Source organism: Prionailurus bengalensis, chromosome D3 (assembly GCF_016509475.1).
Source record: "Prionailurus bengalensis isolate Pbe53 chromosome D3, Fcat_Pben_1.1_paternal_pri, whole genome shotgun sequence".
Lineage (NCBI taxonomy): Eukaryota > Metazoa > Chordata > Mammalia > Carnivora > Felidae > Prionailurus > Prionailurus bengalensis.
This window is the reverse complement of record NC_057356.1, coordinates 90,370,280-90,385,876: the sequence shown is the minus strand read 5'-3', so window position 1 is coordinate 90,385,876 and position 15,597 is coordinate 90,370,280. Positions and strand designations below refer to the sequence as shown.

Here is a 15,597-nt window from a genome sequence, read left to right as displayed (position 1 = left end):
GATCTGAAGTAACTCCATGGGTCTCACTGTCATGCCGCAGAGAGTGGTTGTGTCGCCACCCCCCGGCAGGGAGCGCCACTAGAGTGGCCACGCCACCAGGACGTCCAGTGGGCGCCCCCCCCCCCTCCCCGCCCCGGCAGGGAGCACCACTGCAGAACAAGTGGGCCCCGAGAGCTGCAGAGGCGTAACTGTGCATCTGTCACCTGGAGCTCAGGAGGAAAAACCCTCTCTTTGTTCTTGCTCGGCACAATCACGAGAGCTACGCGTGCTTCCCTCTACCTTCCCATGGTCTTCTCCATCCTCTTCCTCCCTGGATGTTGGAAGTATTCTGAGACACAATGACCCACGTCCAGCTGGAGGTCACTCGTACTGCAAGCACAGAGTGTGTTTAATTCCTGCTCAGGGTGGAGTGGGTGAACACCACGCTTAGTCTTGGGTAACAGATGGCAGACGGGCAACTGCTAATACAGAGGTCAAATAAAGACCATCTTGGGGGTGAAATGGATTCCACTGAACAGAAAGAAAATGATAATGTACAGTGACAGAAAGAGTTCTGGAGACTTTTAATTTGAGGTCGATTTTGTGGGAAGTAATCTGATTGCAAAATCTCATATCAGATCTAGAACGAGTCTCTTTGGAAATACGGGAAGCAGGGGCGCCTGGGTGGCTCAGCCAGGTGAGCGTCCGACTTTGGCTCAGGTCATGATCTCACGGGTCGTGAGTTAGAGCCCCGTGTCAGGATCTGTGCTGACAGCTCGGTGCCCGGAGCCTGCTTTCGATTCTGTGTCTCCCTCTCTCTCTGCCCCTCCCCTACTCATTCTCTGTCTCTGTCTCTCAAAAGTAAAGAAATGTTAAAAAAATTAAAAACAAAAAGGAAATACAGGGAGCAAAGAAATCCCATTAAAAAAAATATGTATACAGAGAAGTGCACAGCTCACAGGCAAGCTTGAGGGATTTTCTCCAATTGAGCACAATCATATCCCAACATCAGGAGTGAGAAACAGAGTATCACTATTCTGGATGGGATAGAGCGACTGTTCCTCATCCCGGTGACTGCTGCCCCCGAGGGGGAACGTACCCTGGTTCCTAACAGCACAGATTAGTTGTGGCTGGTTGTATATTTCGTAAGAAGAGGACTGCACAGAATCCACTCTTCTGTGTCTGGCTTAGTTCATACAATACTGTGACTGAGAGATTTATCCATGCTGTTCCTTTCTCCTACTCTGTACGTCCTCCCTGCTACAGAGGGTCCCAGTAGGTGAACACAGAGCCTACTATACATTCTACTAGATGGACATTGGCTAGTTTCAGGTTTTGACTATGATGAAGGTATCAATAATGATATGAAGTATAAATACTAGAGTAAATGACTATTTCCAGTAAAAAGATTAAAACTGCCCCAGCAGGTAAAAATCCAAATGCAGCTACATGCTGCTTATAAAGAAGCTGATGTAGCTACACTAACAGGAAACACAGAATGATGGCAAGAAGCATTACTATAGATAAAAAGGAGCATTTCTTAATTACAAGGGAATACACGTATTTTCTTTATGATACCTGGGTAAGTGTATAAAACAATCTTAAAGTTCTGAGTAGCCAGTGATAGAGCTTCAAAATATGTAAAACCAAAAGTAAGAGAATGTAAAAAAAATGGATAAATCTACAATCATAGGACGCAACTTTACCACAGCTGACAGAGGTAGCATAAAAAATATAAGAATATAGGCCAGTCTGAACAGCACGGTGAAAAAACTCAAAGTAAGTGATGTACAAGGGAGCACAGAATACAGCACCAAGCAGCTCCATTATTTACATTCCATTCTAGTACGTCTCAAACATTGACCAAAACTCACCAAATTGTGGACTTAAAGCATAAGTAAATTTCAAAGCACTGAAATAATTCAGAATTATGTTCTATAAGCACAGTAGCCAGAACCTAGAAGTCCATTTACATCACTATTTCCATAGTTAACAAACAGATGACTAGAAAAATCCCCAAGGGCCTGGAAATCAAATAATACGTATCTACATAACCAACCTTTGTTTTAAAAGTAACCACTTGTACCTGCTTTTCAAACAAAGCTATAACCAAAATTAACGCTCGCATGGAGCCTTTAATTCTCTGGACTGTGACAGGAGAAATGATACCAAAATCGTTCTCCTGGTTCCCCCAAATAATTGAGAGAAAAGACACAACGACTCATCAACAGAGTCAACGGAGAAGAAAACTGAACAGCCACGGACGCCGAGTATTGCGATGTCTGTGTGTAGCTCCCGTGTCACCAGTTTTAGATCATAAGAAACCTGTGTCGCAGCCGTCGCTGTTAGCATCTCACGGCGGGGGGGGGGGGGGGGGGGGGGGGGGGGGGACTGAGACCCACCGAATTAAAACAGCATTTCCAAAGTCGTTCAACAAGGGAATGGGGACTGGCGTTCAAATCTGTCCTGCCCTGCAGGCCTGCCCTACAGACGGAAACACAGGTGGCTCCTGACTCTGCTGATGAGGAATCTGAAGCCTGGAGATGTCCGGAGATCGGCCCAGCCTTACAGACTGGCACACCAGGACGCGAACCGGTCTCCGGGGGGCTCTGGCTGACTTCCTCACCCAATAACTGCAGCTACCTCGCAATGTACACAAAGCCGGGGAGGCACACGATCACGGGACGGGAAAGCCTCTTTCCGCACAACTGTTTCCCACAGAGCAACCCGGTACCTTACTTTAACATGTGCATTTCTAAATGTGGTCTCAACTGAAGTTTAAACTATCCCAAATGACGCTGGGTACAGTCTTTTCTGTGGCTGCGGCTTAGTGCGTCCCTTCTAACAGTCTTTAGCTGGTTGACACACGGGGAGAGCCGAGTGGGGACCACGTGATCTTGGGGTGGTTTCAAACCCAGCTTTGTATTAAAAGAACCGCGCACCATGCTTCCCTGAACGCTGGCCTGCAAGATTCTCGGCACAGGAAGGGCGCAGACAGCGCACAACACGGCCGGTGGTGTCCTCCCGGGCCGGGCCGTCGGCCGCTCTCTCGGAGGACCGTGACGCCGCCGCGGGACCTCGACGGTGCCCACCGCCCGCCGGGGGCTCACCAGCCACGGTGCCCAGTCCCACCACCACACAGTACGGAATGCGGAGCGGCGAGGGCCTGACTCGGCATCTTCTTTACACTGAGGAAGGCTCCCGTGGCGCGTCCCCAGACGTACCGCAGACGGTTGACAATCACAAGGTCAAAAAGCCAGTCTACAACAGTCTACCTTTTTGAAGTTTTCTCGTAACCGAGCTAAGTCTGCCAAAGCAAAAATACCACCAAAGAGACGGTGGCCACGCACGGGGAGGGACCGGCAACCGGCTCCCCGGACCGCCCCCCGTGGGTCTGGTGTGTGAGCAACTGGGACTTGCCTAGAAAACGGCTTCCAACAGAATTATGAATGCAGACCACAAACTAGGATTACACCCGCGTGAGCATCACACACACACACACACACACACACACACACACACACACACGGGAACTAGGATAATGGTTCTGAAAGCTCGTTCTACACTAGCACTATTTCAGAACACCTCTCCAAGGCACACACAGCGTTGCTCCTGCGGCACCGGCCCGTCCTTTCCGCACAGGACGGAAGGAACGCGTGTCTCTGCTCTGCAGTCAGCTTCCGCCCCTGTCCCTGGTGTTCATCTGCAAGTCAGAAGTACTTTCTTTCAGGGAAATAACCCGGTTTTCAATGTCTAACCGGCGCAGCGAGAGATGGGAGACACTGATATCGAGCCTTGAGAAGCAGGCACAGTACTACCTTGAAAATGGTACTTTGCCGGGGCGTCTGGGTGGCTCCGCTGAGAGGAGCTCAGGTCATGATCTCACGGTTTCACGAGTTCGAGCCCCGTGTTGGGCTCTGAGCTGACAGCACGCAGCCTGCTTGGGATCCTCTCTCTCTTCGCCCCTCCCTCACTTGTGCAGTCACCGTCTCTCTCAAAATAAATAAACTTTAACAAAAACGGTACTTTGTTGATGGCCCGATATCACTTGGCTCGGCCATCTCCTGAAGTCCCTCCGTCCACAGGCAGTTCTTCTGGCGGCCGTATGGTCAGGGCTCATCTGAGGGAAGAATCCTTAGGTGATGAAGGCCAGAAGATACTTCAATTTGACTTCATCTGTTTTTGTGACTAAAGCTTTAAACTGTCCAGTCTGAAACCTTTTCAGTAACAATCCCACCAAAATGTGAGGAATACTGACCTGTGTTTCTGTTTTTCAAAAACAGCCCTGGATACAACACAGAGAAAAAATAAGACGTTCTACCATTACCTTAAAAGGCCAATCATAGCAAACACGAATCTGAAAGAACACAGCAGCAGAAAACACAAGACCTTATATGCAGACGTTGTCAAATGTGTTAATAATCGATCAATAAGAATATTATCCATCAAATAACTCATTAGGTTCTGTTTCTTTCCACGTACGTGTTGCCTGAGCAAAGACGGTTTACGCGTTTTGCAAACGGGCAGGGTTTCCCATGACTTTTGCACTTTGGGCAGGGTTTGCCACAACTTTCCAACACTTTTGTCACATCTCCAGCGTTACCCCTGTGACCCACCGCCCCCTCTGCGCGGCTCGTGCTGGTCAGGCACAAAAGGTACCGAGCTAAGAGCTTCTTAGCCGTTAGCTTTTGAACTTCTTTGCCACCGTGTAGATTTACACACGAGACAGCTGACGCAAGACGGAGCGGGCCTGCCTGAGGTCACGGGGCCGGGAAGGAAAGACGTAGACAGAGTTTGCATTTGTCTCCAACTGATCCCAAAGCGTCTGCCTAAAACACCCGCTGTATCAACTGCTACTATTTAAATACAGCACCGCTTGGGCTCCATCTCAGAACTTACTCTAAATTTCCTTCGGGCAAGCACTTCCTCAAGCAGGTACTCATACTCACGTCCATCACACTGCTGTTCCGCACAGTAAGGACTCAGCACTCAAGGGAGGCATTCTTGCTCGTCAAAACGCTGGGCTACACACAGGAGTGGTCCTGCTTACGCCAGCAGCTGCTGCCATGCCCCTGACCCCCTCAGAGGGGGCTACCCGACTTCCAATCCAAGGAGGCCACAGCATTTAGCAGCCACCTCTGCCGCCACCAACACGGCCCTCACACCGTGGACAAGGCCCTCCTAACTTCTGGGGAGTGAGCGACACCACGGTACCCCGTGCCAAGTCGCTCAACTCACCGTCCTCGGTCACGTCCCTCTCCAGGTACTCCTCACGAGACAGTGGTACACAGGGACAGGGCGTAACATTTCAATTCACAAACATGCTTTGAAAAAAGTTAAAAATGTTACCCATCGGTCAGAACATGAAGTTCAAACAACTACTACCATTGCAAACGTTTCACTGCCTGTCGGCTATTTGTGGTTATAACTTTACCGTCCGGGGCGGGGGCGGGGGTGGTGGTTACTTTGTCACATCTGCTCCGGCTGACACAGAACGGAAAAGACCTGTTTCCCTGGTCGAGTGGGAGGAGCCTGGAACGCGCCGTTCGTAGTCTCGAAGCAGACGCGGTCACACACTCCACCACATTAAGGTAAATGACGGGAAGGGACCAACAGCCTTCTGTTTTCATAAACGGAATGAAATCCTCCTAAAAACGCCAACTACTTTAAGGCCCCGAGCCCCTTACCAGCATGCAAGTAAGCCAGGTCCGGGTTTTCGATGTCCGGGTGCTGCTCTTTCAAGTGGTTCCGGAACTCCACGGGCACGTTCGTCCCGTAGTCACACTTGGGGCAGTTGTACATCTTGACCCCCTCGTGTTTGCCGGTGTGTAGAATGTGTTTGCGGATATTTTCAGCACAGTTGGACCTAGCAAATAAGAAAGGAAAGTAAACCGCATTAAGGTCGAGCACCACAAACACGGACAGCGGCCAGAGCACGCACGTAGGCCTTACCAGGCACTAGTCCAAGTGCTGGACTCAGACGCGAATTTGGACTCGTGCAATTCATTAATCCCATGAGGCTGGCGGTTTTGGGGACCTTGGTGCTGATTTTTAAGTTGGCCTTTTACCTTAATCCTATGCACAACTGGAAGCACAAACTCTCAGGTTCTGCGATTCTCATCTCAAATTATGCTGGTGCCACTTGAGGGCACTGAAGGAGCTTCCTTCACCCCGAGAGCACACCTCTGAGGAGGAAGGAAAGGTACAAAGGGAAGCACTCTTGCCTCCACTGAATTTAGAGCATTAAAGAAACAAAGAAGCTTTGGCTTTTACGTTCTACCAAGTGAGCCGCTTCGAAGTCAGGCTCTAAAACAGTCTGGAGACAGAGAAGCATCGGTGTGGTAAGTGCCTGTGAGTTTTCCGAGCATCACGAACCATCACTGAAAGATACAGCGAGGGCCTTGGATGCCATACGCCAAACAGCCCTGAGAACAGGAAGAGATTCCTCTCACGCTGTCTGCCGACAAACCCAGCAATGTGAGGCCTGAAGTGCCTGGGTACCGGGGAGCTGGCCTCTGCTCCCTGAAGCAAACTCCTCTACTCGCTCCTTCACCCCTCTCCACGTCTTTGCATCAGAGAGGGCACACCTAGACCCTTTCTGAACACATGCACAGCCGCTTCCTTTGTCAGAACAGTAATAAACAGGTAAGACACATTAAGCAGGTCGGGGCAGGCTGCGCCTAACTCGAAAGAAATGAAGTGTGAGGCTGGCCTCAGGTTTCCCGCAGAGCAAAATTAAGTGGCAGAAGAAAATCAAGCGATAGGATTATCAGCTTTTCTTGAGGGTATTGCCGAAGGACAAAATCCTGCCGGCCGCTGTGTGAAGCGAAGGTTCTGTGACCGGCAGGGCGGGAAAATGGTAGTTGGCAAACACGTGTCACGATGCCCACACGACGGTGAAGGCTGTGCACCGCCCTGACACTTCCGAGTTACAGGTGCATCGTGGATGAGCCACGGCACCGCCACGTTCGCTTTCGGGAACGCACCCTAGGAAACACTGGTGAGGAATGCAAAGAGGGTTCTGATCTCCCAACTTTCCAGTAGCTGCGTTAGCACTCACAGGTAAAGGCAACCAATGACGTTAGAAATGCAGAGACCCGGAAAATACACTATCTATTCACTCACGAGGAGGGGGGATGGAAGAGAACCATGAAAGCAAGGCACAGTCCATGCGAATGGCCTTAGGAAGAGCACTCCACAAACGGGACAGGCACACCCTTTCCTGGAGAGGGCAGATGAAGCTGAAATGCAAATACTGTCCTCGTGAATGAACAGTCACCCTGCATTGTCACAACAGTTTTGTAACTGGATCCAAAGTATTCCTCTGGAAGAGCTGGGCCTCCCCCCTCCCATCCCCCAGCAGAGTAAGTCATCAATTGCGCATGCCCAGCTGTGTGTATTCAGAAAGACTGAATCAGAGAGATCCCCCTATAGCTAGACTCGAAACACCTTAAAATGTTAATGCAGCTATACAGCAATGCCCACTTCTGTTTTCCAAATATACTTTAATTATATATTAACATTTACATTAAAAAATATTTATAGGGGCACCTTGGGGGCTCAGGTAGGTTAAGTTTCTGACTCCTGATTTTGGCTCAGGTCATGATCTCATGGTTCATGGGACCAAGCCCTGCATCGGGCTCTGGGCTGATAGCCCGGACCCTGCTTAGGATTCTCTCTCTCTGCCCCTCTCCTGCTCACACTCTCTCTCTTCCTCTCTCTCTAAAAATAAACAAACATATAAGAAATATTTACAATAACAGCAAACACCTTTAAAAATAAGAAAAACTGGAACAGATATTTTTCAGTTATTTTCAGCTTTGCCTTCGGCAAGGGCTCTGCCAAGCTTTATGTTAAGTTTCTCTTAAAATCAGACTAAGTGTAAGTTTGTGAAAATATGCACATACAGCTAACCTCTTTCTTGCCACTACTGAATCACCAAACTTGCTGTTTATATAAATCCCTAGAGCTAATTAATAATCACAGTATTCGGTAAAGAATGAATAAATACCGAATGTGCTCTCGTGCTCTCACTGACCTGCTCCTTTGAGGGTATCACAGGTCTCCTGGAGGCAGAGACAGTGAGAGATTCTCCTAGAGATTTTTTACTGGAGAAGGAAGGGGCCATCAGGAGAGGGGCTGACTATCAAAGGTCTCAGCTAGAAAGTGGTTAAGACCTCCTTCCTTATATATTTACATATCAAAGATACTAGACAGGTTCTAAGAAAAGGGTGGGGTTGTGGAGTCTCTTAATCCTATAAATGTCCTTGGGCTAAGAGCTCTGCATCCTGGGGACACAAGTAACACAGGAAAACATCTGAAGGTGGATGAAACACATGTCCACTTTTATCATTAAAAGGAAAATGACCATTTTTTGGATTCCCTGATGAGCTGAGTGAACTGTTCCAAATTACTCCCTTAATTCTACAGACCTCCCCTTTGTTTTCCATGGCACCGCAGACACCCCCTCAATTCACCAATGTTTACTCACACCAGGGAGTGAGAACAAAAAGCTCCCACTGTACTTCGTTAGTACTGTTATTTGAACTTCCCACTCTTTGGTGCCACCTACATTACTTCCTTATGGAAAAAGCTAGGCATTAAGAATCATCTGAGACAATCCTGATCAAGTGAGGAAATGAGAATTACCAAAACCCACCAACTTCAACACACAATGCATACTTAGGTACAAGAGAATATAAAGCAATGAACCGTCATCTTCAGTGAAGGTCTTAGATGACATGGAAAACAGAGTATTTTGTTTTTTAGGAAGGGTGTGTCTTGGGCAAAAATAAACTAACACCTCTTAGGACCTAAAGAGCGTGTGAAAGGTAACAATCAGGAGACTAATGATGAACAAGCATAGGAGGGGAGGGGAGAATTTTAAAAGGTGAAAGCCTTTTTATTTAAAAATAGACAAAACAAGAAGTGGTGTGGAGCTTGGTACCTTATCATGTATTAAGGACTATTTCGTGCACATATATTTACATATACACATATTTTTATACTATATATACCATTCATATGTTTTATGCACAATACATCTATATATGTATTTTTATAATTTTATGCTTTCTACACAAACAGGTAAGACACATTAAATACATGATCACAAGAAAATAAAATAGGAAATGTCTGTCTGTAAAAGATACAATTTTATGCATTTCATGGATGACAGGGTATTTATACGCAATCAAAATCTGTTCTTCTGCATTTAATGTTATGCAATATTAAACTTTTTAAAATACTGGGACAGGGGAGCCTGGGTGGCTCAGTCAGTTGAGTGTCTGACTCTTGATTTTGGCTCAGGTCATGATGTCACAGTTGGTGGCATCGAACCCCACATCGGGCTCTGCACTGACACTGTGGAGCCTACTTGGGATCCAATCTCTCCCTCTCTCTCAGAATAAACACTAAACAAATAAAATAAAATATTGGGACAAAAAGGAACCTTTCCCACCTGCAAAATCAAAGTACTCCAATCAAAGCCTAAGAAGCAAAAGCTATGACATATTATGTCAATACCATTTAAAGCAGGATACCTGCAGTAAGTAAGGACAAACTTTTGATCCCTGCACTTGAGAGCACAACATAACATACTGTTGTGTGAGTAATACTCTACGTTCATACTATGAACATGGAATAATGTCACAAAATTTGGTGAACAATAGAGACCAGACACCTTCTGCTAAGTAATTCTGAATGTTACTCAGCCTGAAAATGATCATCCTTCCCCAAAACCGAATTTACGAGTAGTAATTAGAATGGGAAAATGAAGTGGGGCTAATCAAAGACGGGACGTAGGGGAGAAGGAAGGATGTTCTAAGATATTATTTCTAATAGTGTCATATGTAAATCGCCAGGCATTCCAGCGGTTAAGCCCACTGGGCATACACTAATCAGAAGTGAGTGACTGAATAATGTCTTCACTTTGACACCCCTGATAAACAGCTTATTTTTGTCCCTTGTTCATAGATTGGAGGACTTAATATTATTAAGATGGCAATACTCCCCAAACTGCTGTACAGATTTAATGCACTCCCTGTCAAAAGCTCAGCTGGATTTTTTACAGAAATCGAAATGCGATCCTAAAGTTCACACAGAAATGCACAGGGCCTAGAAGAGTCAATACAGTCTCAAAAAAGAACTAAGTTGCAAGACTCACACTTTGCCAGCTCAAATCACAGTAGTCAAGACAGGCTGGTACAAGAGAAACGACAGATAAAGGGACTCAGCCCAGTTCCACCAGTACGGGGATTCAGGACGCGTGCAGGAAGTGCTGGGACCACCACCGGCAGGCACCGTGTTAGTGGGAAAGTTATAAGGAAATTTAGACTTAGATTTTGGAATAGGACATGATGAAAATCTCGAGGCAGCTTACTATACATCCGTGAAGACATTAAAGTATGATGTGTTATGTAAAATACAAGCTGGGCAACAGCAAAACGACCAAAATGGGAACGCATTTTAAGGCTTCTTAAATTACCTTACAAAGGAAATATTTTATTCAGTTCGAAGGCAATGCTTTTCAAAATAATAAGCAGAACATCAAAAGCGCTTCTAGATCTCTGCAAAATTATTTCTTAGTACGACTTACTAACTCACTACCTATTAACCCCCCCAAAAAACACATAAAGTTAAATTTATGTTACATTTAACCTAAGGAAAAGGAAACTTGAAAAAAATTCTACAGAATTTTTTCCTCTTTTGATGTATGTTATTTTGGTTATTAAAATGAAAAGCACCAGTGAGGTTGTGGAACAAACATCCATTGCAAACAAAAAGTCTAACAATGGGTATATACAATAAAAGTGCCTCCTACCACGGCCCCACTCTGCCTTGATAACTCCTTCTCCCCCAGGGAGATACAGTTTATAATTTCTGAGCCATCTTTTGGGAGAATTAAAAACGACTTTTTCAAGCCACAGATATACTCTCTACCCTCCTGGTATATAAACTTGCTGCCCTAACACAAGTCCGCGTCTTGCTTACCTCACCTAGCAACACAGCTTGGGGTCTTTCCACACCAGCATGAGAGAGCCCCCCACCCCCCCGCCCGATGCTACCTTCCACCCTCCCTACGACTCGCTCCCTTTCTTCTCTGCCTTCTTTTTCTCTTCTAATGGCCATGCAGTATTCCACATTATGAACACAGCATACTCTGTTTCAGTGATGCTCTACGGACGGGCATTTAGGTTGTTTCCAATCACTTGCTCGTATCAACAAGGTTGCAATGAATAATCTCGTAAGACACTTTCGATTTCTCAGGATGCCAAGAGAATCTCAGGATGCCCAGTGGAAGTGTTTCAAGCATCAGCGGGCATATGGTTTCATAATTTTGACAAATTCTGCCAAACTGCCCTCCAGAGAAGTTGTAGCAATTTACACTTCTACCAGCAGCGTTTGAGAGATCCTGTTTCTGCACATTCTTGCCAATGAAGTGTGTTTCCAAACGTTCAAGTTTTGCCAATTTGGTAGGAGAAAAAAACTCCAGCTCACTGGAGTTTCATGTTTTTTAGGTTTTACTTTACATTTCTCTTATAATGAACGAGGTTAAGTACCTTCAAATATTGAAATGCCATACGTATTCTTTTTCATGCAATGTTTTCATATTTTGATCTGCCTTTTTTTTTCTTTAGTGTGATTAGTCATTTTCTTATACATTAAGGAGACTGACTGCCTAGGACAGAAGCTGCAAGTAGTTTTTCCTTAGTTTCCCTTTTCTTCTTTTGACTTTGCTTATGGAAAAGCAGAAGTTTTTAAACTGTGTTCTCGGACTTCCTCATTTGGAAGTTACAAAAGAAGTGTCCCAAATTTGTTCTAGGACCTGTATCGTTGCATGACCTCACATTAAGTACCAGACCCGTTTCGAAACCATCCTAGAGCGTGGTGCACAGGGTAGATCCAGACTGCTCGCTGGACCTGCCGGTACCATTCATGAATAGCACATCTTTCCCCCACTGACCTGAAATGCCATCTTGCTAACACCTTTATTTGTTCCAAGCAAATTCTGGACTTTTGATTCTGGTGAGCTGGCCAGTCTGTGCACGTGCCAATCTTTTCACTAAGCCAGGCTGCAGCAGGCTCACGTCCGGTAGAGCTCGCTCATCCTTTTGCCTCCTAGATCACAGCTTGCCAGCCAGGCTATCATGGAGGCAGTCATGAGGCTGTGGTCTTCAGCAGGTGTAGCAAACACCTTGAGTTAATATAGAACCGGAGAGACCTGGGCCAGTAATAAATTAATAGCCCTGACGCAACTGAGTATTTTCCATGTATTTACTAATGTGTACTGATAATATGACCTTTCTGATAAAGAAGCCGAAACAGAGAGAGTGGCCCGGATGCCGTGTGCGGAAGTGTGTGGAGAGTGCCTGCACACGGAGATCCTAGATGAATCTGGGTTTTCTGTTTCCCCAGGGAAGCTACACATCCGCCTCAAGACTCCCAAATTCTCTTGTGTGAAATTGATGATGGTCCTAATCTTTTGGTAACAATCTGGCATGTTACATATGTGAACTGATATAAAAAATTCTGGAAGTTCTACTTAAAGAAACATGTCAGTTTTGCTTAACACCTTGATTCCCAAACTTCCTGACCATGGAGAACTCTTTTTGTTTGATGGGAATAATATATGTATCTCATAAGGCTGTCTGGAGAATTAAAGTAAATCACATTAAACGTGTTCAGAAAACACAGTAGGTACTCAATTCTTTTTTTATTACTGCTGCTAGCCTTTCTATTAAACGCAAGACAGTGCACTATCAGGGTCATTATTAGCAATTTTCTTACTGTAAATGAAAAGTAATTTCAATTCATCTGAATAAAAGCAGAGTCTCAAAATAGTTATATAGTGTATATATGTGTACACACTGAGAAGTGAAATTTCTTCTTCCACCTGCTTTGGAATATAGTCTTTCAACTCCTATCCTTGAAAATAATTACTCTGTAGTTAAGTTTTATGTATTGGAACAAGTGCATCAATACTGTGCACTACAGTACTTATTTCAAATTTCAGTGGGAAGAGTTTCTACTATATCTTTATAAGAGTAGTTTAAAATGACTAAGGAAAAATCCAAAGAAAGTATTTATGTAAATCACACTTAAGAAGTTAATCATGTATTTTTTTAACCAGTAGTATTTAATTATAAACTTACTGGGCAAAAAACCAGTCTGAGCAAAACAAGATGATCTCTGGGGGAGAGGACAGAAAGCTACCGAGTCACTGCAGCTTGGAGGAATGTGCTCCAGTGCACAAGCTCAGGGACCGTTTCACAGTGCCCGTGACACGGCCCAAGGTACACAGTCCCCCACTGCTTATGTTCTCACGGAAGGGCCCGTAAGGAAAGAGCGTGATAATTTTAGACTGCAGAACATTTGTGCTGCTTAAATTTAAAATTGGTGAGAAGTTATAAGAATAAAGATTTTCATATTCCTTTGCCTAAAATGAAACATTTTATCGATGATGTTTAGCAAATGAATGTCATTTGGAGTGTTAAACCAAATACATCACCAGAATAGAAGGCACAAAGATCCATGTATATAAGGGATAAAGATGTCATTTTGGATCAATAAGGAAATGATGGGTTTTTTATAATAAATGGTGTTGAGTCAACTGCCTTCTGTATGGGGAAAAACAAATTAGATTTCTATGGCCTTAACTGTGTAAAAATAAATGCCATTTGGATTTTAAGATTAACATAAGCAAACTAAATTATAAAAGTGCTAGAAGAAAATACCAGAAAATATTTTTATAATCTGGGTTGGAAAGAGCATTCCTAAATTTTAAAACCCAAATGCTACAAAAAGATGCAGCAAAATACTCTTCATAAAAGTTAAAACTGCTACATGGCATAATACATTATAAAGTTAAAAAACAAGTCAAAGAAATGGAGAGAATATATGCAACAGATATAAAAACAAATGATTAATACTACAAAATGAGTAACTATGATTAATAAGAAATAAAGATAAATATCTCAAAAACTGAATGAAGAGCAACAAAACTAAAAGGCAACCAACAGAACAGGAAAAGATATTTGCAAATGACATATCAGACAAAGGGCTAGTATCCAAAATCTATAAAGAACTCACCAAACTCCACACCTGAGAAACAAATAATCCAGCGAAGAAATGGGCAGAAAACATGAATAGACACTTCTCTAAAGACATCCAGATGGCCAACAGGCACATGAAAAGATGCTCAACGTTGCTCCTCATCAGGGAAATACAAATCAAAACCACACTCACATACCACCGCACGCCAGTCAGAATGGCTAAAATGAACAAATCAGGAGACTATAGATGCTGGAGAGGATGTGGAGAAACGAGAACCCTCTTGCACCGTTGGTGGGAATGCAAACTGGTGCGGCCACTCTGGAAAGCAGTGTGGAGGTTCCTCAAAAAATTAAAAATAGATCCACCATATGACCCAGCAAGAGCACTGCTAGAATTGACCCAAGGGATAGAGGAGGGCTGATGCACAGGGGCACTCGTACCCCAATGTTTATAGCAGCACTTTCAACAATAGCCAAATTATGGGAAGAGCCTAAATGTCCAACAACTGACGAATGGATAAAGAAATTGTGGTTTATATACACGATGGAATACTACGTGGCAATGAGAAAGAATGAAATATGGTCTTTTGTAGCAACGTGGATGGAACTGGAGAGTGTTATGCTAAGTGAAATAAGCCATACAGAGAAAGACAGATACCATATGTTTTCACTCTTATGTGGATCCTGAGAAACTTAACAGAAGACCATGGAGGAGGGGAAGGGGAAAAAAAAAAAGTTAGAGAGGGAGACAGCCAAACCATAAGAGACTCTTAAAAACTGAGAATAAACTGAGGGTAGATGGGGGGTGGGAGGGAGGGGAGGGTGGGTGATGCGCACTGAGGAGGGCACCTGTTGGGATGAGCACTGGGTGTTGTATGGAAACCAATTTGAAAACAAATTTCATATTTAAAAAAAAAGAAATCCATAATGGGGGATCTATAAAAGGTTATGTAAGCATTAAAACATAATCAATGATTCTAGTAGCCAAGGAAATAGAAATTAAAGCCTAACATAACAGAAGGGCAAAATTTAAGAAGACTGGCAACATTAGTTGTTGGGAAGGGAGACGAATATCACTGGTGACCGTGTCGGCAAAGGCTTTTGGAAGATGCTTGAGGATTGCCTAAAAAATTAAGATATACACACACACACACATGCGCGCGCGTGCACACACACACACACACACACACACACACACACACTCTTGGACTTAGGAATTCAATTTCTAGAAATTAGCCCCAAAGAGAATTGTTAAGCCATTATTTATAACACCCAAACACTAGGAAAAATTTAAAGTGGATATCTGTTAGCAGAGGAACGGATCATTACTTTACGGTGATCCACACTGTGGGATTCAACACGGCTGACGGGTAAGTTAACTTGTGAGCGTGCTGCCCAGAGTAGGAGCCGGGACCCCCCCAGAGCTTCATGGTAGCCAACTTCACCCTGGCAGAGCACTGGGCAGATAGAGCCTGACTGCAGTGAAAGAGAGGGTCTTCCCTAACCATTGCTTCGTGGCGTCGGAACAAGGCAAGAGGCCCGGACTGCCCGAGCACAGCCCTGA

General features: G+C 44.7%; 1 protein-coding gene across 1 annotated transcript in view; it reads right to left on the bottom strand.

Moving 5' to 3' along the window:
* Positions 1–15,597, bottom strand: part of ZNF407 (zinc finger protein 407) — a 456,451-nt gene that overhangs the window by 138,116 nt on the left and 302,738 nt on the right. Inside the window, exon 8 of the mRNA XM_043559094.1 lies at positions 5,667–5,845. Coding sequence (XP_043415029.1) covers positions 5,667–5,845 — 179 coding nt within the window. The remainder of the gene's footprint in view (positions 1–5,666; positions 5,846–15,597) is intronic.